Source organism: Ambystoma mexicanum, chromosome 4q (assembly GCF_040938575.1).
Source record: "Ambystoma mexicanum isolate Mex_15411 chromosome 4q, UKY_AmexF1_1, whole genome shotgun sequence".
Lineage (NCBI taxonomy): Eukaryota > Metazoa > Chordata > Amphibia > Caudata > Ambystomatidae > Ambystoma > Ambystoma mexicanum.
This window is the reverse complement of record NC_090928.1, coordinates 1289918531-1289943073: the sequence shown is the minus strand read 5'-3', so window position 1 is coordinate 1289943073 and position 24543 is coordinate 1289918531. Positions and strand designations below refer to the sequence as shown.

The 24543-nt window shown below is 49.4% G+C and overlaps 1 protein-coding gene across 1 annotated transcript in view; it reads left to right on the top strand.

Annotated features, from left to right (window-relative positions):
* The window catches only part of CNPY3 (canopy FGF signaling regulator 3), a 174569-nt gene that overhangs the window by 92585 nt on the left and 57441 nt on the right, over window positions 1-24543 (top strand). The window contains exons 3-4 of the mRNA XM_069608920.1: window positions 16687-16783; window positions 22430-22552. Of these exons, the coding sequence (XP_069465021.1) occupies window positions 16687-16783; window positions 22430-22552 (220 nt within the window). The remainder of the gene's footprint in view (window positions 1-16686; window positions 16784-22429; window positions 22553-24543) is intronic.

Here is a 24543-nt window from a genome sequence, read left to right as displayed (position 1 = left end):
AAGCCTTAAAGAAACAACCCCTTTTTTGCCCCCTTACCCTTTGCTTTACACCACGTACTTGCGTGAAACTGAGGTGCTCCGATGTGGTGCTTCGTCAAATAGTTCGGCACAGCTGGGCCATGGCACCACGTCTCAGGGGAGCAGACAGACCTTTAACAAATATGGCATCCGCAGACCTCTGTCACCGTGCATGGAAGGCTGGTCCCTGTCGTGAGGTGCCGCAATTGAGAAGTGTGGACAGAAGACTCCCAATGTCTCGGAATGCCTGGGCTCCTACCTGGCTTGCCAAATCTGCGGATGGGCCTTTAATCACTTTAACCCAAACAGGCCCACCACTTAAGCGAGTACACGGTTGTACATAAAACAAGTTTATTGTACAAAGCTACGGGGAGTGGTGGTGTTTGTATGATAAAACTAATCCAAGTCTCAACAATACATCAGTTGGCATTGTATTTACTTTTTGCAACAACACTCCCAGACCCACCCCAAAATGATTGGACAAAGACCTCTTCAAAGAAATCCCATCTTTTCCCAAGTCTTCCATTTTCACTGGCCAGTCTTAATGGTCATCTTAATATCATATTCAGAACACTCCTCTTTTTAGGATTCGTCCGTAGTAGGCCATGACGTCAGTACCTAGTTAAATATTGATATTGAAAACATTATTAATCGCAGGCAATAACTAAGGCCATAACCTCCTGGTGCTTCTGAATACGTACTAATTTATACGACCACAACTCCAGAACATACAGCCTCTGATGACCTGTAAAAACAATTAACCGTTGGATACCCTAGCCTCGGCAACAACCTAACAAATGAGCAACCCCCCCCCCCAGCGACTTCAATACAATGAGCGAGACATCTGTTCCCTTACAGGACTGTAAAATCATAAACCTGGCCCTGTTTGTATCGTATGCTGACCTCACTAGGTGTCTCCTTTTTTATTCCCGTCAAGAATGTCCCTGCCACTTAACATTCATGTGCAGCAGTTAACCATAGAGATTAAAAGGAGTTATTTTTCTGCTGTCTGAAAACATGAGAAAGTCAGGTTAAAAGTCAAACGTACAATTGCCAAGAGGGTACCAACTACCATGTTTTTTTGCAAATCGCCCCATTGTGTGGATTGTGTTTCTGTTGCATTTGCATTTTCAATATTGTATCTTTTTATTGCCGTGAAGATCTGATATGCATACATTCTAAACCACTATCACTAAAAGTAACTGCTCTCATCCATCGATACATATGGATTTGCAGCATTACAACCAGTTGTCATCCCCATCATCAATATGGTGAGCGCAATATGAATCCCTCGTAATAATGGGGACCCTTCCTGACCACCCAGACAACTTTAGAATGGGATTTCGCTGCACTGATTCGTGTATCATGAAGTAGGCCCCCCTTGTATTGTTTACAGCAGAGATACACTTCCTTGTCTTCAGAGATCTAAGCCAGTTTTTGTGACTTATTTTTTCAGATCTTAATTTATGTACATCGGACGTAAACCGAGATTGTCTATTAGAAGTTACAAAGGAGCCATCTCATCTATGGCTCTGGTCAGCGAGTGCTGATAATGGCCAACGATGTCTTGAGCAGATGTTAAAGCAGCGCAGAAAGAGAATAATTTGTAGCTTTGCGCAGATTACTGGACAGTGGTATTAACATCTACCAGTACAGGAGGTTACCTTTTGCAACTCAACTCATTTTACGCGGCCACAAGCTGCTTTTTTAGCCACGATAATTCACTTAAGGCGACCATATACTCAATTGCCTTTCCTCCTGTTTTAAGCCCTGTTAAAGATGGCCTGGCCTTGGTTGGTCATCATTCTGCCTTGCAGGTGAGGGAGGGTCCCCTTTCTTCGTGCACCTTAGCAGGTTTCTTGCAAGAAGCCCGCAAAGGCTCTCCTTTATGTGTGCTGGCAGTAAGTCAGGAGGGGGGATGTCTGTCCCAATCCACATTCCCCCAGGGTCTTGGCAATTGCTGGACAGGTTCTGGGAAGCTTGCAGTCCACTATTGGACAGCTACCGCCAAGTTTGAATGTGTCGTTCTTGGAGGGCTGGGGTCGCTCCCAGCCAATTTGCTGGATTTAAGGAGATGAGCTGTACCCAGGAACCAAGTTGACCACTGGAGCTGAAGAGATCCGTAGAGTATGACCGAAGGAGACTGGAAGACTGCTGCAGAAATGAGCATTGGTTCAGCCAATAGCACCGCTTCAGTAACCTTGACCCTCTAATGGACAGAAGACCTCTGCCAAGTGCCTTCCTCCCTAAGAATTGTGGGACCAACCAGTCTCCTGTTAACCAAAAACTGGCAATATATCACGAGGATATCTTTGCATTTCCTCCTACAAAGCCCAGATTCAGCTGTTCATTGTTGCAAGGAAACGCGGCTGCCCAATTAGCTGGAACTCTTCGTGGGCATTGTGAACGCTTTGCTGGACACTGGAAATCCCCTGTGCTGCCCTCCACCAATGGACAAGCCTGCAGGAAGAGAGTGCCTCCCGATTCTGTCCGGGCTCAATGCAAGATGTGCCTCTGAAGGTCTCTGTGAGGGGGTAGGTCTCATTCGTTGCAACCAAATCTGGGTATCCCTCCTACAGTCCGTGGTCTCCACAGGAAGCGAGAGACAAATAGCAGTGCTCGATCCGAACCCGCGACCATGCACAGCGACAAAGGTGAGGCTCATTTTTCTCTGCGATTTATTGTGACCTGGAACTTTTCCTACATTTTTAGGGGGTCCGGTGCCTGAGATCACTTATCTCTTGAACTGCCCCCACACCCTGCCATTGGATTTGCACTGGGCGTAACATCCTGCTTACCTTGGCGCTATCCGGGGCTGGCCCAGGACCGTGGTGTCTGGCTCGGCACTTCTGTCAGTCTTCCTTGGTAGTCTCACCTCGTTTAACTGGAACTCTATTATGCAGCACCCTTGCGACCCTATTTTGCAAGTTGGATTTGCCCTGCACGAAAGTCAATACCTCCACTGCGCTAGCTGAGTGGACCCTCTTGGCTGCTCGCCTCGCCTCGTCCCTGGGGAACCATTTGGGAAACCGAAGATTACCAGAGACTTGGTACAGATGAACTGGGCTTCTGAAGTTGTAGTATATGGTGCTAGGTGCCTTTCATAATTATGCAATAATATGAGATATGTACATAACGCCTCTTCTCCTTTCTCTGTGAGTGCCTTTATTGTTTAAATAACTGCTTGTGGTTCTAAAATAGTGATGGTGTGTAACCTAAAGTGTATATTTGTGTTTTTTTGTTTTAAATTTTTTTTTTTTTTACATACCTTGAAATATTTCAAGTGTGGCTTAGTGTAGTATGTATTGTAATAAAGGGAGTCATTTTTATAACTGTGTGGTTCTTTTCCTTATCAGTTCTGTTGAGTGTTAACTGTACAACGTTTCCACCTTGCTGCTTATTCAACGCTTCTTAAGACTGGTTTTTAGCTCAACAGGGGTTGTGAATAACCTTGATAACCCTAGGTAGGCTTTTCCAAGTCTTACCCTCCCCAGGCTGTGACTTTAAGAAACGCTCCTAGCAGCCACACACACACACACACACACACACACTTATCTACATGTGCCCGTACACAATAGGTGGCCCAAAAAACGACTACACAAGCAGTTTTGAAATAGTTTTTTTTGGGGGAAAACATGTCTTTTTGCCCACATGGATATCTATGGGCCACACTTTATGTTTGCTTTGTTTTTACTCCTGATCTGACCTTTTTGTAGAGGAGTAAAGCCTTCACATCATCTTCCTTGCTTTGTGTGTGTTTTGTATCTGGAGACTGATCAGTCCATTAGACTGTCCGTGCTGAGAGACTTTCTTAATTCTTGTATTTTTACATCTGCATCCATCACTGCAAAGAAGTGCGGCTCGAATACTTTGCATCTTTATCTTTTCCCTTTTGTAACATTTGTACAAATGCAGTGTGTCCAGAACGGATTTGTCAGTGGCTGTTTCCCTACTGTGTTTTGAACTTTATACGAGTGCACTTTTGCATTTACTACAAATGGCTACTTAAGAGTGGTTAGCATTCTAAGATGGTTTTGCCACAGGATTATACCTGTAATTTGGCCATTGTTCTTTGGCTTTCTGCCTGCCCTCTCAAGGCCGGAATTGCCTCATATGGAATGCCCTTTGCAAGGCAAAGCTGCTGCTTTCATAGACAAAGGGTGTGTGTGTGCGAGTGCCCAGAAGTGGTTATGGGTGCCTCTAGTCCCAATCCACATCCTGAATGGCTGTCGTTGTGCAGAATGTGTGGCCACTGGCAAATGCAGATCCTTACCATTGGTGACCTGGGCAAGCTTCCATTCCAGATCTTGGCTAAAAGGAGTACTCCCTTTGCCATGCCATTCCACATATCATTGGAGCCAAGACCCCTACGAAGAAGAGCAACCCGCTGATGACCTGAGGACGACTCCTGCAGCTGACCAGCACCAACTCCAGTGAGCCCCTCATACCGGAGCACCTTTATCAGTGCTTCGAACCCTGGACCGGTGGGAACAACCTGTCTTGACCCCTGCTTGAGGATCCATGCATTCTGAGCTTTCAGAAGGGTGCCTGGACCAACCGGTTCACAGGCCAGCTTGCTCCTGAGCGATCTCTGCAGAAGTCACCGTTCTAAGAAGGGTGCCTGGACCAACCGGTTCACAGGCCAGCTTGCTCCTGAGCGATCTCTGCAGAAGTCACTGTTCTCTGAAGGGTGCCTCGACCAACCGGTTCACAGGCCAGCTTGCTCCTGAGCGATCTCTCTGCAGAAGTCAGCGTTCCAAATTCCAAAGATGCACTTGGAAGATGTTTATCTTGTACTACAAGACCCTTGCTCTTACGTTTTCAGCCTTCTTACATCAATGAAGCCATGCATGACCTGCTCCTTCCATTGAGGATTGCCTGTTGCTGCCTGAACCTGGTGACTCCTGCTGTTGCTGCCTGAACCTGGTGACTCCCGCTGTAATGCCTCTTTGTAACTGATGGCTTTAGGGCAGAGGGCCCAAAACCATCGTAGGGCTCGGCTTACTAAATGTTAGAGAACTGTTTTATGGTTACACTTCAGTGTTTCTACTGAACGTTATGCAGCGGAGTACTTTGTGTTGCCCTGGTTATTGAATCAAATGCTCTCTATCATCTCCTAAGGTTGAATGTATATATTGTTTATTAAGTAAGTGTGTGACAATATTTTCCTATACGTTTTCTTGCTTAGTGTATTTTAACGCCTTAATACAATATTGTATATTTCTGTACTTTCCTGTCTAACTGGAATTATTGGTAATGTTCTGTGTGAACTCATCGTAGCCATTGACCCCCTCTCACTTGCCGCTCTGCTACTCTGCTTGCATGGGTTAGGCTAGAGTTCAGTGTCTATCCTGTTCACCCTCTTTCCTGTTCATTATACTAGGTTGGCCTCCCAAAATCCACCCCAAGGATTGATTTTTGGAAATCCATCTCATCAGCTTTGCATTGATGTCTATAATTGCGTGTGCTGGTAAAGTGGAGGTGAGGAAATGGGTAAGCAAATAAAAACATGCTGGAAGTCAGCCGAAAATATGGTAGAATTATATACAAGGCAGTAACCTTTTTAAAAAGGTTAAGCAGCCCTTCCTTAGTCGGGTAATTTTCTTGAAGTATTCACAAAGCACCAGGGTATGGGTTTCAGAAGTCTGTCGTCCTGCAACATGACTTGGCTGAAGCCAACAAGTTTATATTTTTAACAGTTAAAAATCCGTTTCCCAAAGAGAAAGGGGGTGGAGAGGTTAACTCTCAATTCCAACTCACCGAGGGGATCCGCAGGAAGGAATTCTTGACCCGGAACACCCATGGTCTTGAATGACCAGGTTACTCACCGTAGTGACCACCTTACTCCTAGTCCATAGTCCCCTTTCCTCCATACTTATGGGAGATTCCCAAGCACTCCTTACAGGAACTATGGGTGGATGGAAATACCCCTTACTGAAACAGGTTCTTCAGCACAGCCTGGCCGAACTGAGCGTCAGCCCTAGAGCTCATATCGAGGCAGTAATGCTTACAGAAAGCAGATGGGGAGGCCCAGGTAGGCGCTCTAGCGATGGACTCCCAGGGAACATACTTCTGAAAAGCAACCGCAGCTGCCTTGCCTCGCACCTGATGTGCATGGATACCCTTAGGAGGTTTCAGCTTTTGGACGGTGAAAGATTCCATGATACAGGCAGCAATCTGGAAATGGATGCCTTAGACGCCGGCCTGCCATGGGGTTTACCGAAGGTCACAAACTGTTGGGAAGAGCTCCGAAGCTCGGCAGTCCTGTCCAGGTAGAATGGATTTAAGAGCTCTTCGGACATCCAGGCAGTGTAGAACCCTTTCCGCCTCCGAGGCAGGGTTCGGAAAAAAGACCGGAAGGGAAATCGACCGATTCAGATGGAATTCGGTCACTACCTTTGGTAGGAAAACTGGGTTCGTCCGAAGGACTACCTTGTCCTTGTGAAAGACCAAGAAAGGATGCTCCACCGACAATGCCTGGAGCTCACTCACTCTCCTCGCTGACGGAACGGCGACCAGAAAGGACACTTTCCAGGACACGTACTTGAGGTCAACCGTAGGCATTGGCTCGAAAGGTTTATGGCACAGCGCCGTCAGGACTACGTTGAAGTCCCAGGGCGGGTGCAGACTACAAACCGGAGGGTAGATGCGAGTCAAACCAGCAAAATGTCCCTTCACCACCGGGTTAGTTAACGAATAAGAACACCGGTCTGTAGAGAGGTAGGCGGAGATCGCCGAGAGATGTCCTGCAGGACAAGACATGAACCCCTGACTCTGCTAGGGAGGAGACAAAGGACAGCACTGTGTCAATCGTCGCCACCCTCGGGTCCAATTCTTTCTTCAAACACCAATGACAGAACCTGAGCCATTTACTCTTGTATTGGGATCTGGTCAAGGGTTTCCTGGCTGCCTGGATAATGTGCATGTTATCCGCAGACAAACCCAAAGGCTCTAGAGCCGTGAACTCAGACACCATGCCGCCAAGTTGAGCGATTGTGGGGAGGGGTGCCACATCTGCTGTTCCCCTTGGTGAAGAAGATCGGGAGTTAGTGGTAACCTGATCGGCGGACACACCGACAGGTGTTGAAGTTCTGAGAACCAAAACCTGGCCAGCCACCATGGAGCAGTAGAAGAGAACAGTTGACAGAACTCTTCAACTTCCAAATTGCTCGATGAACCAGAGGAAGAGGCGGGAAGGCGTAAGCTCTCATGATGTGCCATGGGATCTCGAGTGCATCCCCCGGAGAGGAGGCTCCCAGCCCCCTCTGGAGGCGTACTAAGGAAGCTTCTTGTTTACCGCCGTGGTGAAGAGGTCCACCTCCAGTGTGCCCAATGCGAGAAAATCCATGATGGGATCTCCGCCTTCAACTCCCACTCGTAGCTGACCACTGTCCGCCGGCTGAGGCATCCGCGTGACATTCAGCCGGCCCAGGATGGACACTGCAAGCAGCCAGACCCCATGAAGCACGGCCCACTCCCAAATCTGGATGAACAGATCCACGAGAGGGGGAGATTTCGTTCCCCCTTGCTTGTTTATGTAGTACATTGACACCACATTGTCCGTTCTTATGTTGACAATGAGAGGTCTGAGCGCCTAGAGCGTCAGAAAAATCGCCAGAAGCTCCTTATGTGCAGGAGCTTGTCCTGAGGTGACCAGAGGTCTGAGACCTGAAGAAGATCTAACGTCGCACCCCACCTGAAAAGGGAGGAGTCTGTCGTGATTGTCACCATGGGGCTTGGGTCCTGGAACCCGACACCCACTGACACGTTGCTGAGAGAAGACCACCAGTCCAGGTCCACGTCCACTCTCATGGAATCCGGAATCATCCATTTGGAATCTGGGTCCACAGCCTGACGCCAGGAACTCCGAAGAGCCATCTGGGTCAGTCTCATTTTGAGACGAGCAAGAGCCAGCGCACTCGAGGCCATGAGGCCCAGAAGCCTCTGGAATCACCAGGGCGACATGCTCTCCGACTGCGTAAACATCTGACACGTGGCCAACAGATCCGCCATTTTGTCCCCGGTCAGATACACTCGGCAGTCTATCGTGTTCCAACTAAAACCCAGGAAAGTCAGGTCCTGTGAGACCGTCATGGAGGAATTCCGCCAGTTCACCGACAGCCCAATATGGAACAGGAGCTGTAGGAAAGACTGGAGGTTGCCCGCTGCTGCCAAAGGGCAAGGGCTGCGTAGGAGCCAGTCGTCCAAATAGGGATACACATGGATACCCTGGAGATGAAGATGGGCTGCGATCACCGACATCCCTTCGTGAAGACACGCGGCGCCGAACTGAGGCCAAAAGGAAGCACCCGAAACTGGAAGTGCTCCTCTCCCAGAGAGAAACAGAGGTATCTGCTGTGTGGGTTCCAAATCAGGATATGCATGTACGCATCCTGAAGATCCACCACGCTGAGCTAATCGCCCGCCGGCAACGAGGAGCTATCTGGCCGGGCGTGATCATCTTGAATTTCTCTTGGGGTAGGGAAAGATTGAACTCGGAAAGGTCTAGGATGGTGCGCAGGCCAGCCTGGTTGGGTTTGGGCACCGTAAACAGCCAGGAGTAGAAGCCCTCCCCTCGCTCCCCAAGGGGAACGGGGTTCCACAGCTCTGAGGAGCAGAAGTTTCTGAACCTCGGCCTTGAGGGAGGGTGAGCCCGACAGCTGAAAAGGAGGGTTGAGGGGAGGGGTAGGGGGTAAAGGTAAGCAGAAGCCCGCACGAGCGACTGACGAGACCATCTGTCTTCTGTGATGGTCTGCCACGCCTCCCAATGAGACGCAATGCGTCCTCCCACCGGGGTCTCGTGCGAGCGCGGAAAACCCTCATTTGGCAGGTTTATCGGTGGCGGTGCCATCTGAACCTGAGGAGCGGGAGAAATACTGCGTACACTGTTGTCTACGGCGGTTATTCCCAGCAGGAGTATCCACTCTGCGATGTTTGCGGTCGAGTAAGCCCCTAAAACCAGAGGAAGGTCGACCTTGCGACAACGGCATTTGAGTCTTGAAGGGAGTTTTAACCAGAACAATGATTTGGCCGTCTGAGTGCTGTCTTTGGTTTTGGTGCGCTCTACAACAGTAGAAGAGTGAAAATGCTCCTTACCATCAAATGGAAGGTCCAGAACCTTGTCTTGCAACTCCTTCAAGAACTTACTGGCATGCAGCCATGCTTGCCGCGAGGTGTCAACCCCTAACATCAGACCCCGAGCCGAGGTGTCTACGTGATGAGCCGCAGCCTCCTTGAGATGCTGGGCCAAGACCCTGGCATCGGAAAGGCCTCCTCTGAAATCCTCCAGCTTCTCAACCCGGATGTGCTCCTCAAACTCCGACAGACCTCTCCACATCCGCATGTTAGCTCCCGCCAAAATCAATTCTGCATTGGCCTGCCTGAGCTGCAAGGCCGAATTGGCAAATATTTTCCTCCCTAGGGAGTCCAGGAGCTTGTCCTCCTTTCCCAAGACCTGAGTCGCCGTCGCGGAGGAGGAAGCTGCAGGTCTGGATTGCAACGTGGCCGCAGCCACCACTGTGGAGGAGAGAGGCGGACAAGACGACTTCTTCCGAGGAATGTAGCCTGTACCTTGCGTCAATCTTTTTATTTACAAAAAGTCCCCAGTGTGGCTTTTCCCAAACTCTTCGGACCTCGGCCAGAATGTCCTCCTGCAAGAACAGGCCGGTACGCTCCAAAGGAGACTAGGTGAACGCCCCAGAAAGCACGCCCTCCTGCAGAGCAGGTGCCTCGGGCACCGGAACATCTAAGAAGCTCATGTCCAGTACCCGGTCATGGAAAGCTCAGGTAGAGCGGGGCAGGTCCTCGTTGTCCTGATCGCCTTGAGGGTCATCTGACCGGTCCGGCTCCTGCTGAGCTGAGTCAGGCACTGCCTTGTCCACGGGGGACAATGATGGCACAGGCGGAAGCGCAGGGGGAGGCACCACGGGCAAGGGAGGCGCCGGCGGAACCACCGACGGGACATATCTCCTTGAAAAGCCCCTTGAAATATTACCTCATGGGGTCGGTGCGCATAAGCGCTTGGAATTTACCGAAAAAGGGGTCCTCAGGAGATTGTTTCGGAACCTGAGGAGGTCTCATGAGGTGGACAAATCCAGGGACGCAACGGGGGAAGGGTGCCACACAGGCCCCTCCGCCGACGTATCCACATAAATCAAGGGAGCCGCCCCCACGGGCAACGAAACATTGTGCGGAAGAGGCATCCGGGCGTTCCAATCATAAACCGGCCGGTAAGGATGCGCACAAGGGACCTTAGGTTCAGCCGAAGGACCGAACCCTACACCATGGGCCGATGGCGTAGTTGTAGGGGTAGTACCTAAAATGGCGCTGTGGTCGGAACGGGCGCCATTTTGCCCTCATCTGAGGGGAACTGCGGCACGTGAGGAAGTGAGGCAGGGGTCCCCGTCGATGGATCAGGGGTCTTAATTTTAGCCTTAACATAATGAACCCTCGGCAGAGCTGGTACTATGAGGCCTGGAATGTTTCTGCGACATACCAACCGCTAACTGAGCCTTCGAAGGAAGAGCCTCGGCACTGCCGGTAAAATAAACTTTCTTCTTTGCCCCCTCAACAGATCTGGTGTCACCACAAGAGCGGGAACGGTGCGCTGTCACCGACGGGGCCTTGCCAGGCCCCTCAGAACTGTTGGTAGCCTTAGCTTCTGTATGAGGGACCTCGGACCTAGGCCCAGTAGAAGCCTTATCGGCATGGGCCTCGAACATGCATTCGGTAACCTCAAGCCCAGCCAAGACCTCGGGGCGTACCCCGGTTTTGTTTTTGAGGGAAGCCGAAAGAACGGCCTCAGAGCAAGCTCCGGTACCCCACGACTCAGTAGAACTGGGTCTACACACAGCCACCACAGGAGGGGCCTCGGAGTGTACTCTGGTGATCACAGGCCCCTTACAGAGACCCTCGGAGAAAACTCCGGTAGAATTATTAGGCCCGACAGGCACCTCCAGGGCGAACCCCGGTAACGGAGCGGTCAACGCCCCTCCCGGCTCGAGAGGAACCCGGGAAGGTATCCTCCGGCTGGGGAGCTCTGAAAATCAAAAAACTTAACGGGCGTTTTTTCTTCTCGTCGATGAACGCCTGAAAATGCGAAGGAGGAGTCCATCCGAACACCTCCGCCCACCGCTCCAACCGATGTTGAATAGCCCGGCCCGAAAGGGAGTCGCAGTAAAAACAGGAGTCCCAATGGTGTTCCGGACCCAAACACTCTAAACAAAGAGGATGGGGATCCGCCCTCACGAAGCAACGGAGACACGAACAGTCTGGAAAATCTAGTTTAAAAGACATAGACTAGTAAACGAACGCTAGCGAGAGCCAGAGAGGGAAAAACTGGAAGAAAATCTTCCGAGGATGCAAGTGCGTCCGGCCCCGATCGTGCAGAGAAAAGGACTGACGGGCGATGCGCGGGGCGGAGCCAAGGTGGGTGGGGTTATTTTTTAAAAAAAATGTGGATGCTTTTTACAACAGTGCTCCGGTCCCGTCCCACAGGACGGAGAGATGTCCCATAAGTATGGAGGAAAGGGGACGGGACGTAGGAGTAGTGTAGTTACCAGTGATTGGACTATATAAGGTATTTATAACATGCCTGTACACAAGGGGGGGGTGGGGCGGTTGCAGCAGAGGACGATCTTACTAGGCCATGTCATTCATACCGCAGTGGAGAAGTGCAGGAAAGCAAAAAGTGCAGCCAGCGGGTGGCTCATTGCAGGTAATGGAAAGTGCAGCCAGCGGGTGGCTCATTGCAGGTAATGGAAAGTGCAGCCAAAGGGTGGCTCTTAAGTGCAGAAAGAGGGGACTGTAGGGTTACAGATACAGACCACAAGTGCTGTGGGAGTCAGGCGGCAGTGCAAGGTAGGTGCAGCTGGACATGCAAGGACCTGGGCCCAAGTTCAGAGGGTGGTCAGGCGACCAGTGCATGGACCAGACGGGCCATCAGCATGGGAGAGGAAGAGAGAAAGTGGTAGCCAAGAGAAAGGTTGTTGAGGGGGAGGGGGGCTTGAGGGAGGAAGGTGGGGCAGGTGGGGGAGGGTTCCATGTGATATTTTCAACGCAAAAATATCGCAATATTTTTGCGGCGAAAATAACACATGGACCCTGCGAGGGACACCCCCGCAACCCCTGTATCATTTTTTTTTTTTTTTTTTGTAAGTGCGGGGGACACCGCACTTACGACCATATGTACGGCGATATTTTTGCTGGCAAAAATATTACCTGATACCGTGGGGGAGAGACCTGCACAGGTTGTGAAAGAGTCCTGCAGAAGGACATGAAGCATCCAGGTTTATGTTAAGGTCTCTGAGAAGAAGTTGAGAGGTAGAGGCGAGGAGGAGAGGTCTGCACACTTGGAGGGCAAGGAGGCTGCCTGGCCTGGCGGTCGGTAGATAGTGGCCACAATGCGACAAAGGCCAGGAGACGATGGAGAGCTTGTAGACCAGGCATTCAAAGGAGTAGTCCTGCATAGGAATGATAGAAGCCAGGGAAGATCAAGGCTACACCACTACCGGGACAGTTGGTTCTGGGCGCAGAGAGGATCTTGTATCCATCAGGAAGGAGAGTGTCAAAACTCGTGACCGAGCTGGCCCTGAACCACGTCTCGGTCAGACCAACTTCTTCGAGGAGACTGCAAATGAGGAGTGTTTGACCGCTGAGCGAGAGTTGCTAGTAGCAATGTGGGGCAGGTTGCCCCCTTTGAAAGACTTGCGTTGAGGGATACAGGTCAGAGGTGCGCCCTGCAGAAGTGCCCGAGGATGGGCAGAGGAGGAAGGAGGAGAGGGCAAGGTAGCCAAGGAAGAGTAGGTGGGTGCCAAAGGGGTGGTGGAGGAAAGAGGCAACCGGGTGGTCGAAGAAGAGGGAGAGACGGCCGTAGAGGTAGCCAAGGATGGAGGAGGCAGAGGAGCCAGAGAGGGAAGAGGGGACAGCAGGAGAAGAAAGGAAATTGATAAGTCGCAGGAAGCGTCTATCAAAAAGCAGGAGGTTGGTGTGGGGGCCTTCACCAGGGCGGTGCCATTTAGGTGAACATTAATGATGGTCTTGGAGAAGTGGAAGGGGGCCAGGCGGGCCTCTGAACGGGGTACCTCCATTAATGGGTGAAGAGGAAAAAGGAGAGGGAACGGAGGCCATATGGGGGGGGGGGTCCAAGGCCTGGAGAGGGAACAACAAAGGATGTTGGTAAGGGTCTGGCTGTAGGAAGCACTGGTGTAGGTATCAGTGATAGGGAGGCCTGGGTTGGAGACCAGGATATCCCTTTTGAACTTCCTACCAGACTTAGTGACCAGGATATTATAGTCGATAGAATAGCGTTTAGAGAAGATGGCTCTGCGTGAAAGATCGAATTAAAAAGTCTGAGTCCTTTTCTTATTTTTTTTATTTTTAATTTTTTTTTAGTTCGCATATGTGGGGGGAGACCTCTCACAGCCCCCAACCCCACTTTACCCCTATACATTTTTATTAACATATAAAATACCTTTGTTAAAGGGACGTTATGGTTCAGATGCACTAATAACATATGAAATTCAATGGAAAAACATTGTTACAGGGACGTTATGGTTACAGGTAAAACCGAAAAATGTAAGAAATTCACCAGTTCTGGTAAGCTAAGCAAACATAACTCGTGCCACCACCCTGCACTGCTAAGACTAACACCCAGGACATCAAAGATGACATCATTAATACTGCAGGCCATGTAATATATACATATATATACATATGGGGTCGGCCTTTTGGGACTCTGACTTTTTGCCCTTGGTCATTTTGGACGAAACCGAGAAGATGGGAGAGACAGAGCACCATAGAGGGTGCAGAAGGAAGAGTGCGGGGGACGGGGAAGGGAGAGTGCGGGGGGGGGAAACACAAGGGTGGAAGGGGACACAGAAGGTGGGGTGGCACACAGAGGACAGAACAATGACAGAAAATCAGTCAGTTGCCAACAGAACCTAGAAGTAAGCATGGACACAGCATGGACACAGCAGGGATGCAGGCAGTACAATGTAAGCAAGCAACCAAGGAGAAACGGAATGAAGGAACTGAACCTTCACTTAGGGAACCTACAATAAAGAAGAACTCGGCAGGGATGCAGGCACTGCAATCTGAGGAAAAAACCGTGGATAACAAGAATGCCAAGGAACAGAACAATTGAGCAATCAATCGGGGAACCTAGAGGAAAAACAATGAGCACAAGAAAACGCAAGCTGCCTAGGATGCAAGGGTGCCAAGCAGCCTAAAATGTGATGGAACACACACAGCCTCGGGAGCGCAATCAATCGTGGATTGCGAGTGGAGTATGCGCAGCCCAGGATGCGAGGGAACGCATGCCGCCTAGGGCGCGAGGGGTGCATGAGGTTCGCAATTAATATACGAGCAGCCCAGGAAGCGCACATGGCCTTGGAATTGAGGAAGCGCACGCAAACAGGATTGCGAGGGGAACGCAAGGAGCACATGGCCTAGGATGAGGGGGAGCGCAGGGGGTGAGATGGGCGGGAGGTCGGGTCACATGGGAAACAACGCGTGTGAAAGAATGAGAAGGGGGCACCAGGTCAGGGGGGAAGCAAAGAGTGAAGCAAGCTAACTCTACCCGCAACTTCTAATCTGACGGCCGCAGACAGGAGGGTGAGGTCGTCTGCACTCACTGTCACCGCCTCAACCCCATCGCCTCCAAACACCTGCGTCACTCAACACCGAAGCCTTGTCCTGCGAGGGCTTTGCCGCGGAGGGTCTGTACCTCGGTTTTTATAGACACGGACGCGTGGATGTAGCAAAGCATGCTACGTGTAGTTGGGCAGCCTCCTCTGCGCACCTACATCGCTCAACACTGCGGCCTTGTCCTGCGAGGGCTTTGCCAGAGATGGTCCGTGCCTCGGTTCTTATAGGCACGGATGCGTGGACGTAGCCATTAATGGACTATGAATCTCATTAGCCTTAGCCAGCTCAGGCAATGGAGAGGGATCATCAGGAGAGTCTCACAGACCCCTGCTAAATTGCAAGTACACCAAAAGTGGTGGGTACACATGGGCCCGAATTCGGATTGGCGAGGGGGGGGGGGGGGAAGCATCTAAGTAGGATTTGCTGGGGCAAACTATTGCTTTTGGTCCTATTGGCTGTGGGTTGCAGGTACAGAGGCTTCTTTCTGTGTCCGGTTTGGCCATCTGCGGTTCCGATCTCCCTAACCCGACTTGGTTCTACAAATTCACCCAGTAGAATGTACAAACTAACGTGCAAGAAGTCCACTGCTGAAGGACGAAACCCTGGACTCTGCAGTCGTGGTGAGTTGGCGTGGTGATCCCGGTCAACGTTACAGCAGGCTCAGATCTTGTTTGCAATGAATCACTGGTCACAGACAGTAGGGGGCAATTGCTGCAGGCCACACGCGTCAGACTTCTGGGCGAGACTATATGTTAGGGCAGTGATGATCCCCGATCAGTGGATGATCAACCCCAAGGATGCTTCAGGCACACCAGTGCAAGATGCAAGACTGCTACGGCCCTCTAGTCTAGGGGAACAAGGCACTGACAAAGCTCTTCCCTCAGCAGTACTGAAAAGGTCTATCGGGTTAAATAGATGGTTGACTGGAAACTAAATATAAAGCAGTGCCGCCAGGCTGTCCTGTACGTATCTTTAGTGTAACAAAAATGTTGTTTGGGAAGAAGACAAGAGACCATAACACAGAAGATGGCTTGTGTTACACAGGAAAAAGTAAATGGGAGAACCTTTTCCTACACGGACTGACCAGTGCCCCAAGACATGAGTTGATGAGGCGAGTGAGGTTAAAAAGACTTCTCGTCTAAAAGCAGCCAGGATGCCAAGTCATTGACGGATATTCTGGGGTTTCCAATTAAATCAATGGAGGGAAAGGCTCCCTAACAGCCAGCATGAGCTTTATCACAAAGCGATTCATTAAATGCAATCTTGCAGCTGATTTGAGGTGGTTTTGGTTTCTGTTTTGAGCAAAGAGATTACCTTTGAACTTATGTCTAGGCAAGCAAGTTTGTTCCATATCCCTATTATTAGAATGTAATTTATGTAAATGACTAAATGATAATTGTACTCTACATCTATAGATAATCTAGTACCGGCGGTGGGGGAACCCAACACATGTTGTGTGAGGGAATGCAAGCAAGCAAAGATCTATCTTGAAGTAGTCCATCTAGAATTGTAACAATAAATGTGTTGGAACATAACGAATGAAGTCTGTTAGTGAGTGCAAGTGCACTGTTTTACTCTGGGGAAGCAGTGATGCTAGAGGCTACAACAGTGTGACTGGAGAAGGACCCATAGAGGCCAAGAACTGAAACCAGTGTGACCTGCGTCGCTCTCTCCTGTGTCACTGGTTGCTGGCTGGCGACTTGTGATAGCAGGGACAAGCACGACTAAGCTCTGCCGCCAGTGCGATTTGCCACTAGTAAAGATGCCTTTTGGGTGATTATAAGGTAAATACTATTATCTGTAGCAAGTGTGATGAGGAAAGGTACACAGAGGGCAGGCACTGCTAGCTTAATCAGAAAAGCCTTTAATAATTGTGCCCTTTCTATTTTGTGCCCCACCTTTTCGTATGCAGCTTTCCTTTAACGCTCGCTGCGTCTGGGTGTCTCCAACACACCACTTTGTTTCCCCTGCCCAAGAGGGTTGTCTATTGAACTAACTGCTACTCTGCTTCTCCCCACACAGTGACATCCGTCTCATCGAAGTTACTGAGAATATCTGCAAGCGGTTGCTGGAGTACAACCTGCACAAGGAGCGCACCGGCAGCAATAGGTTTGCAAAGGTCTGCAGTGGGTTTCTGTTCTGCCATATTGCATGAATTGCTTCCCTCCACTGTTGTACAGAAATTCTCTGTCTCGCTCTTTGAATTTTGAGTTATTTATATTGCGCACACAACCAACTTAATCGAATCCTGGTGCAGATGGAACACTGGCTGAATAGAATGGAAAAGTCAGCCAGATGATTTTTAATGCCAGTGAAATTCACCAAAGGGACGATTGAGGACGGTACCTTTTGACTAAATGGGTCTTTCGACCTGCTCTAAAGGTCGGTAAAGAAATTGCCCTCCTTAGATTCAGGGGAAGGCTGTTCTGTAATCTCAGTCCAGCGACTGAAGCTGCGATCTCCTCTTGTAACACAGTTCGATGTCAGAATAAACCCCCAGTAGGGTAATACCGCTTCAGTGTATTCATTAAGTAAGTTGGTGCCAGTCCATTTAGGCATTTGAACACCAGACACCCAATTTTAAATTTGATGCAGTCCTCTATCGCTAGTCAATGTAGAAAGCGATGGATGCCTGAGGTTGGGGTATTTGCGCCTTTTGTAAAAAATGGATCCGTTTAGCCAGGGCTCTGGCCAAAGGTCCATTGCAATAATCTAATTTGGAATTGACCAGAGCTGCCACGACCGAAGCCCAATCAGTGTCAAGTACATAAGGTAGTGCCTGACGGAGTTGGCGGATGTTATAAAAAAAACTGTTCTTTGGCTGAGACCTGGCCACTACAACCCAGGTCCTTACAGCCAAGATTTGTAACCTTACTGGCATATTTGAGGCTAGTCCCCAAAACCTGGGGTGGTGGTGGACTACTTTTTCCTTCGAGAATATGTTTAGGTCCAAGTAGAATAACCTCAGTTTTTTTTGGGTTAAGTTGCAACCAATTTTTTACCATCCAAGACTCTTATTTCCTCCAAGCACTTGTCCACCGTAGCAAGGGCGTCCTCTGCATCATCTAACCTGATAAACCGTTGTGTCGTCGGCGTCCGAATGGAATCTAAGATGGTATTTCTCCAAAATGGCCATTAATGACCAAAGATAAATATTGAATAGAAGAGGGGAGAGTGCCGATCCCTGTGTCACGCTGCAGCACTTGTGGAGGGTTTCAGACGGGAAACCTCCCACCTGTACACTGTTTGTGCCCAGTAAGGAATGAGGTAAACCAATCCACGGCCCAAGCATATGCGATCACAAAATCCTTTGTATGAGCTAACAGAATACAATGATCCACCGTATTGAAAGGGGCGGATAGTTCGAGCATTACAAGCAGAGGGAGCTTACCTGCATCCCTAGCCTGCAACATCTCATCCCATACCGCCATCAGTGCCGTCTGTCCCATGCTTGGGGCGAAAGCCGGACTGCAACGCATGGAGAAGGCCATTATCTTCAACAAAATTCTGGAGCTGGCTTGTGACCACTTTTTCCAGAACTTTTCTGTCGCACTGCAGTATTATGTTCCTCTGTCACCCTGAGTCTCCGCTTCACTGTCAAACTGATTCCTTACCATTCCCATGATCGCTCAGACTCGCATTTCTGTACCATTTGGAGCTGCACACACACAAACTCCCCCATCTGTTGTAACTTAAGCATACAGATAGTTGTTAGACAAACTGCACCCTTTTTACCAATTGGGGCATAAGCATTTTCAAACGAACTCTAAAACCACTGGCTGATCACACATTTTCATGCTTATGAGCTACCGGTCATCATTTTAGTGTCCAAAACAGTCCTGCACAACCTGGGACTAAGGCATGCATTCTTTATTCAGCATGCGCAACGCAAGAAACTGATCCTTCACTTTCCTTGCAGGAGGGTTCGTGGATCTATGGAGAAACTGCCTAAAATACAAAAGTGTGGTGGGTGGCTGGGGGGGGGTCTGTAAAGTAACAGTGATGGAATGAGGGAGTAAATAAACCGGATTCAATGTCTTTTCTAAGGTTGTCGAAAGCCCTGGTCTGAAAATCCAGTTCCTGCTGTAGGATGCCGGCACGTGTTGCACAAGAGGCTGTCCACAGAGGTTTACTTTAAGAATTTGAGAAAACTAGCTCAGAATAGACTACACCCAAAGGGCCTAGGGGTTCAGTCTAAATAATAAGGAACGACTTGGTAAAAAAGTGGCAAGGCAAGGATAAGATAACAAGTGGGAGTTGGTAGGTGTTGTCCTCACAGCCAAAGATCTTTGTAACACAAATGCCAAAATGTATTGTGGCAAGCCAGAAGGACTCGGACCAGAGGACATTGGTAGACAGAGTTTTTTTAATTTAAATTAAAAGGAAAAATGCCTTTCGAAAGGATTGTCCTCCCACGTAGTCCTCCTCTTATATCTTCATATCCAGCAAGAACTTAGATGGGACTAACCGAGAGCGGATGAGATCTGCTCAAATGGCACACGAGGCGAAAATCGACCCCAGTGGGAAGTGCACTCTGTAGGAGCCATACTGCATCACAAGTCAGCCCAGGGAAACAGGAGAGACGAGTGAGTGAGAAGACTGTCCCACAAGGAAGACCACCGTTGGAGGTGACCTAATATGCCGCATGACGGAGCTGAGGCGAAGCAGCTAGAAGCCTCTGATTTCCAGGCTGGGGCAGCAAGGAAGGGCCCCTTACCTTGAGGCATTTGGGTCAGAAGGATGCTTCCAGGTCCACAGCAACTGCAGGCAAGGACAAGCCAGTCCACCAGCCCAGGAAAACAGGTATGCAGGGACAAAAGGACCAGGGGCACAGCCGTTATGGCCTCAACCGGACCTTGGCAGCAGCCCCTTTTAGCAGCAGTCTTGAGGTAAGCTCGGGAATGGATCCACCAGTTACAATCCAGGCAGCATTAAATTGCTCGGCTGTGCCAGCCTGCCAGTTACAATCCAGGCAGCATTAAATTGCTCAGCTATGCCAGCCCACCAGTCACAATCCAGGCAACACTCAATTGCGCGCCTAAGCCAGCTCTCCAGTCATTATTTATTTTAATTTATTTTTTGGCCACTTATTAGGCGATTATACAATTAGCAAAACTGTTTCAAAGTGCCCACAGGGCAAACAGGGTGGGGACAGCGGAAGGTAGGAAATTAATGACAGCAAGGATAAATAATTGCATTAATAGTACAAACCAATATTGAGAATAAAGGGAAGGGGAGACGAACCTGCTCTGTCTTGTGAGTGTTCAGAACGTACAAGTGCAGAGGGGGGAGGATGGGAGGAGGGAGCGATAAGGTGCTTTGGTGCTCATGTAGAAGTGCTCAGGGTAAGTGCTGAGAGGAGAAGAACGCAAGTGCAACCATCAATGAGTGGGTGAGCCAAGTAAGTGCAGTAGAAAGAAAGACAGTGACTGGGATGAGAGATGTGGGCCATCAAGAACCCGAGGACACATACGGGCCCTGCACATCATTCACGTTGCTATACGATTTTGCGGGGACGAGGGGGAGTTTTGAGGCTTTTTCGGAAAGCAGCGGGATGCTGTTCCACGGGAGGAAGATATTGAGGAAACTGATCGCCCACCAGCTCTGTTTGGCAAAGCGCTTAACACGCAGGGAGTTGGGTGCCGGAGGAACAGTGGAGTCTAGATGGAGAGCATTTGTTCAAGAGGCGTTGAAGATAAGAGTGGTCACCGTCCCCAGATAGCCTTGTGTATGATACAGAGGGATTTGAATTTAATCTGTGCTGAGACCGGGAGGCAGTGAAGGTTTTGTAAGGCGGGAGAGATGCAGTCGATGGGCTTGAGGCAATCCAGGCAGCACTCCATGACACACCTAAGCCAGCTCATCAGTCGCAATCCAGGCAACGCTCAATTGTGTGCCAAAGCCAGCCCGCCAGTCACAATCCAGGCAGCCCTTAATGGCTTGCCTATGCCAGTCCACCGGTCACAATGCACGGTCACAATGTAGGCAGAACTCAATGCGCGCCTAAACCAGGCACAATCTAGGCAGCACGCCATGGCACACCTAAGCCACCCCGCCACTCACAATCCAGGCAGCACAAAGTTGTGGATAGGCTGAACGCCTAACTCACAGGCACTGCCACTAAGGATGTACAGTACAATGTCTTGGGAACTCTAAATCTATTTGCACCAATGGAAACCTAAATGGAGGGTTCATTTGTGGGCTCAGGGTGAGCCTAAGGCCACAGAACAGAATAGTGAGAGCAGGACTTTACAAAATACATTGGTGCCTCAATTGCATGTGCATTGAGCTTCTAATGCAGTAAAGAAGGGCTGCAATCCTGGTGTAGCTGAAGCTAAAGTCACGCAGGGACCTAGAATTTCAGTAGAAGCGACTCTAGTCCCAAACGAAAAGTGAAAAACCATGAATGTTTAGTGGACCCACAAAGTGAGGCCAAAGAACCGCAAAAATAAATTCTCCCCTGACAGTATTGTTGTCCAAGCACATCCCCGCCTTAAAGGTGATGCAGCCGGTTTTATGTGGTTTATCTGAATGTGAAAGAGTTGGTGACATATGAACACATCGGTCTGCTTCTGATAGTCACAGAGTAGCTGTAGAAAGGCTTTCCCATTTAGGCTGGGAACCGAGCAAAGGGCACTGCTTCTCTACCCGCCAATAGAGCAAGAACCCAATGCCACTTGGAAATCATTAATAGTGAGACCAGGTCCCCATTCTGGCAGATGCTTTGCTGATGATGCTTTAGTCCGAACACTGAAAGAATCTTCCTTAAACGGAGACCTGGGAGAAGCCGAGGCAAAGCGGCTAGAATTCTGTTTTTGCACTGTTCGGAAAATAAGCAGACTTCTACTGTTCTGCAGCTTTGAAACCGTAGTGTAGTTTGCCTGCGATGAGGTTTTGCGATACATTTGTGTGCCATCTGCAAGCTCGCCAATAGATTCGTATTCATTTCAGTCCTTCAGCAGCTCTGTGGCGCTTTGAATAACATGGGGTATGGGGTTGGTGAATGGGGCACATGACTGACTGGGTGAATTGTGGGTGGGTGGGCGGGCGGGCGGGCGGGCTAAGAAGAACCAGACTTGTCCAATCTATTTAACTTCTCATGGCCTTGCATGTGCACTGGATGGAGAAGAGTGGCCCGTGACAGATTGGGTCAAAACTTTAGAAAGACTACAGTGGAAAAGCTCACTCGTACTCCTGCCACATTTCTACACCACTAGCGGATGCAGTCCTAGCTCTACACGAGAAAAAGACTACTTTGTTTGGTATGCTTAAGATGACTTAGAAGACCGACTACTGCAATTACAAAGGGATTGGCTTTTTCCCGTGCTTTCCCAGTCATGGTTTCTCAAAGATTTTGCCATTGTTTTGCTGAAGCTTTACTACATTGCAATTTACTTTGACAACATTATTTTGATTTGGGAGAACAAGGGGATTATATGTATGCTAAGGGTGTGGGCGTATAGGTGGAGTGGGGTGGGGGCATTGGGGTTAGGGGTGGTGGAGAAGGGGCAGTTATAAGGGTGCTCCCAACGTAAAAATAAAGAGGTAAATCAAAATTACTGCATAGTAACTAACTTAGGCAAAACATACCTTGTGCAGGTGGTGCCTGTGTACTCGTAGTGAGTGGAAATCTACTCCTGTACTCGGTGGGGCAGAGTATTGCACAGGCATGTTTACCCCTATTCCACCTGTGCCATACCCACTTAGTCTTGATGTGTGCCTTCTCAGTGGTCATGTTTGACAGATCCACATTTTCTCCCTGCAGGGTATGTCTGAAACATTCGAAACTCTTCATCACTTGGTGCACAAGGGGGTGAAAGTGGTGATGGACATTCCATACGAGCTCTGGAACGAGACGTCGGCAGAAGTCGCAGACCTAAAGAAACAGGTACTTAGTGTGCCAACCACTAGTATAACCCCTATTCTCCTGTGCTTATTTGTTTTTTAAGCGATTCATGTATGAATGTACTATGTTAATTCACGGAAAAGTACAAATGTTGATGGGCTGGTGTTAAATTGGGTGTACTTTTTTACGGTCGCTAGAGGACTCTTGCACCTAGTTGTCCAGAGGTTTTTGTCGATGAACACTTTGCTCTGCACAGCAAAGGTACTCCCACACTTTGCAATTGTGTGTCCTTTTGTTCAGCGAGGCCAACAGGCGGCTTTCACTCTGGGAGGCGTTCTGCAACTTTGCTCATAATTTAACACTATAGTGAGTTTTGACAAGAGACACTATGGTTTTAACTTCCTCTGATGTTTCAAGATCTAAGTTCTTGCCCAGGCCAACATATTTTAGATCTGGACGTTGCATTGACATCGCACCAAGCTACCAATTAAAAACGCACTCCATATACTACAGAAATCTATTTATTAATGCTCCCCAAATATTTGTCAGTCAATATACATAGGAAATTGTATTGGGAAGTTAATCATTTGATCATGAACCAACAAGAAATACATTTCCTATGCCATCCGAGTTCGTAGATTGAAGCTGTCCGAAGGCACGGGCTCTGTGTACTCTGCTTGTCCTGATGGCCCCTTTACCCTTGCTGTCCTCACCCTCAGCCAAAGCCAGTTCAGCCACAATTTAGAAATGTAGGGAGGAGATATTTGCCAGACATCTCCCAAATTGGCTGAAAGAAAGAAACTGCGGTTCCCTGGACTGTAGCGCATGGTAACATCCTAGAGCACGAGTTAATAGGCCCAAGTGCTGCAAGAGCTTTTAAAGAGGGTCCCTGGACCTTTTGGCACTCACTATAGCCTGGGGAGCGAGTGATTGCTATTAGGAGCCCTGGTTTACATCTCTGGGCGATGACAGCAATGTATTTGTTTAAACAGTGGGTTGCAGCAAGCAAGTGATCAGTTGTTTCAGACAAATACTCGCCCAACATGGCTGCCATGGAAATGGGAAGCTGGGATCCTAGCGGAGCTCCTCTTTCATGTCCATGATGACCCAGGTAATGTATGAAGTGGCTTGGCAGTGCTGAAAAAACGCTCTGGTTAGTGGAAGCTGGGGAGAGAAGAGCAGACTGGGAAGCAGTGTTTAAGAAGTAGGGAAGTTGGTGGGTTTGCGCAAACAGGTGTGCATGCTCAAAACGTGGGCTTTGATCATGAGATTCTGCCCACGTTCTGAGCAACCTGGATTAGGTGCCAGTATAAAGAGTAACACACTTGTGAATATTATCAAATCAAAATGCGTACCTATCAAAGGAATCGTGTCCCCAAAAGTAGAATGAAACTAAGCTGGGAGTGGATCCATGAGAGGTCGGACCGCATTTGACCCCTTGCGCTCTAGTTTTCTTCCTCACCTCGTATCGCTCACCTTGCTAAGAAGGCCCACTTTCACCTTCACCTCCTCAGGGGCCTTCTCCCTTTCCTCACCTCAAACTCTGTCTACAGAGCTCTGGGTACCTCCAGGCTGGATTATTGCAACAGCCTCTCCCTTAATCTGCCTCCCCCAACCCACACCCATTTGTCCCCGTCAACTAATCCATATTAGGACTGCAAGACATATCCTTGGTCTCAAGCCCAGGGACTGCATCTCTCCGGCACTAAAATCTCTCCACTGGCTACTGGTGGTTTCAAGGATCAAATTCAAGACCCGCTGCATCATCAGCAAGGCTTTCTGGGGCCCCGGGCCCCACTACATCAGACTGTCGCTCCCAAATACCTCCCCACTAGAGCACTGCAGTCCTCTAGCTCAAACTCTCTGCAGACCCATAGTTTTCTCCAAGCAGAGAGTCGGGGGTAGATCACCATCTTCGGTAGGAGCTTCTCTCTGGAATGGCCTCCCTGCCTCTCCCAGGATTGAGCTGGATCTCCGTAAATTCTGGAAGCTTCTCAAAATCTTGCATCTTCTCCTCCTTCCCACTCCCTTGC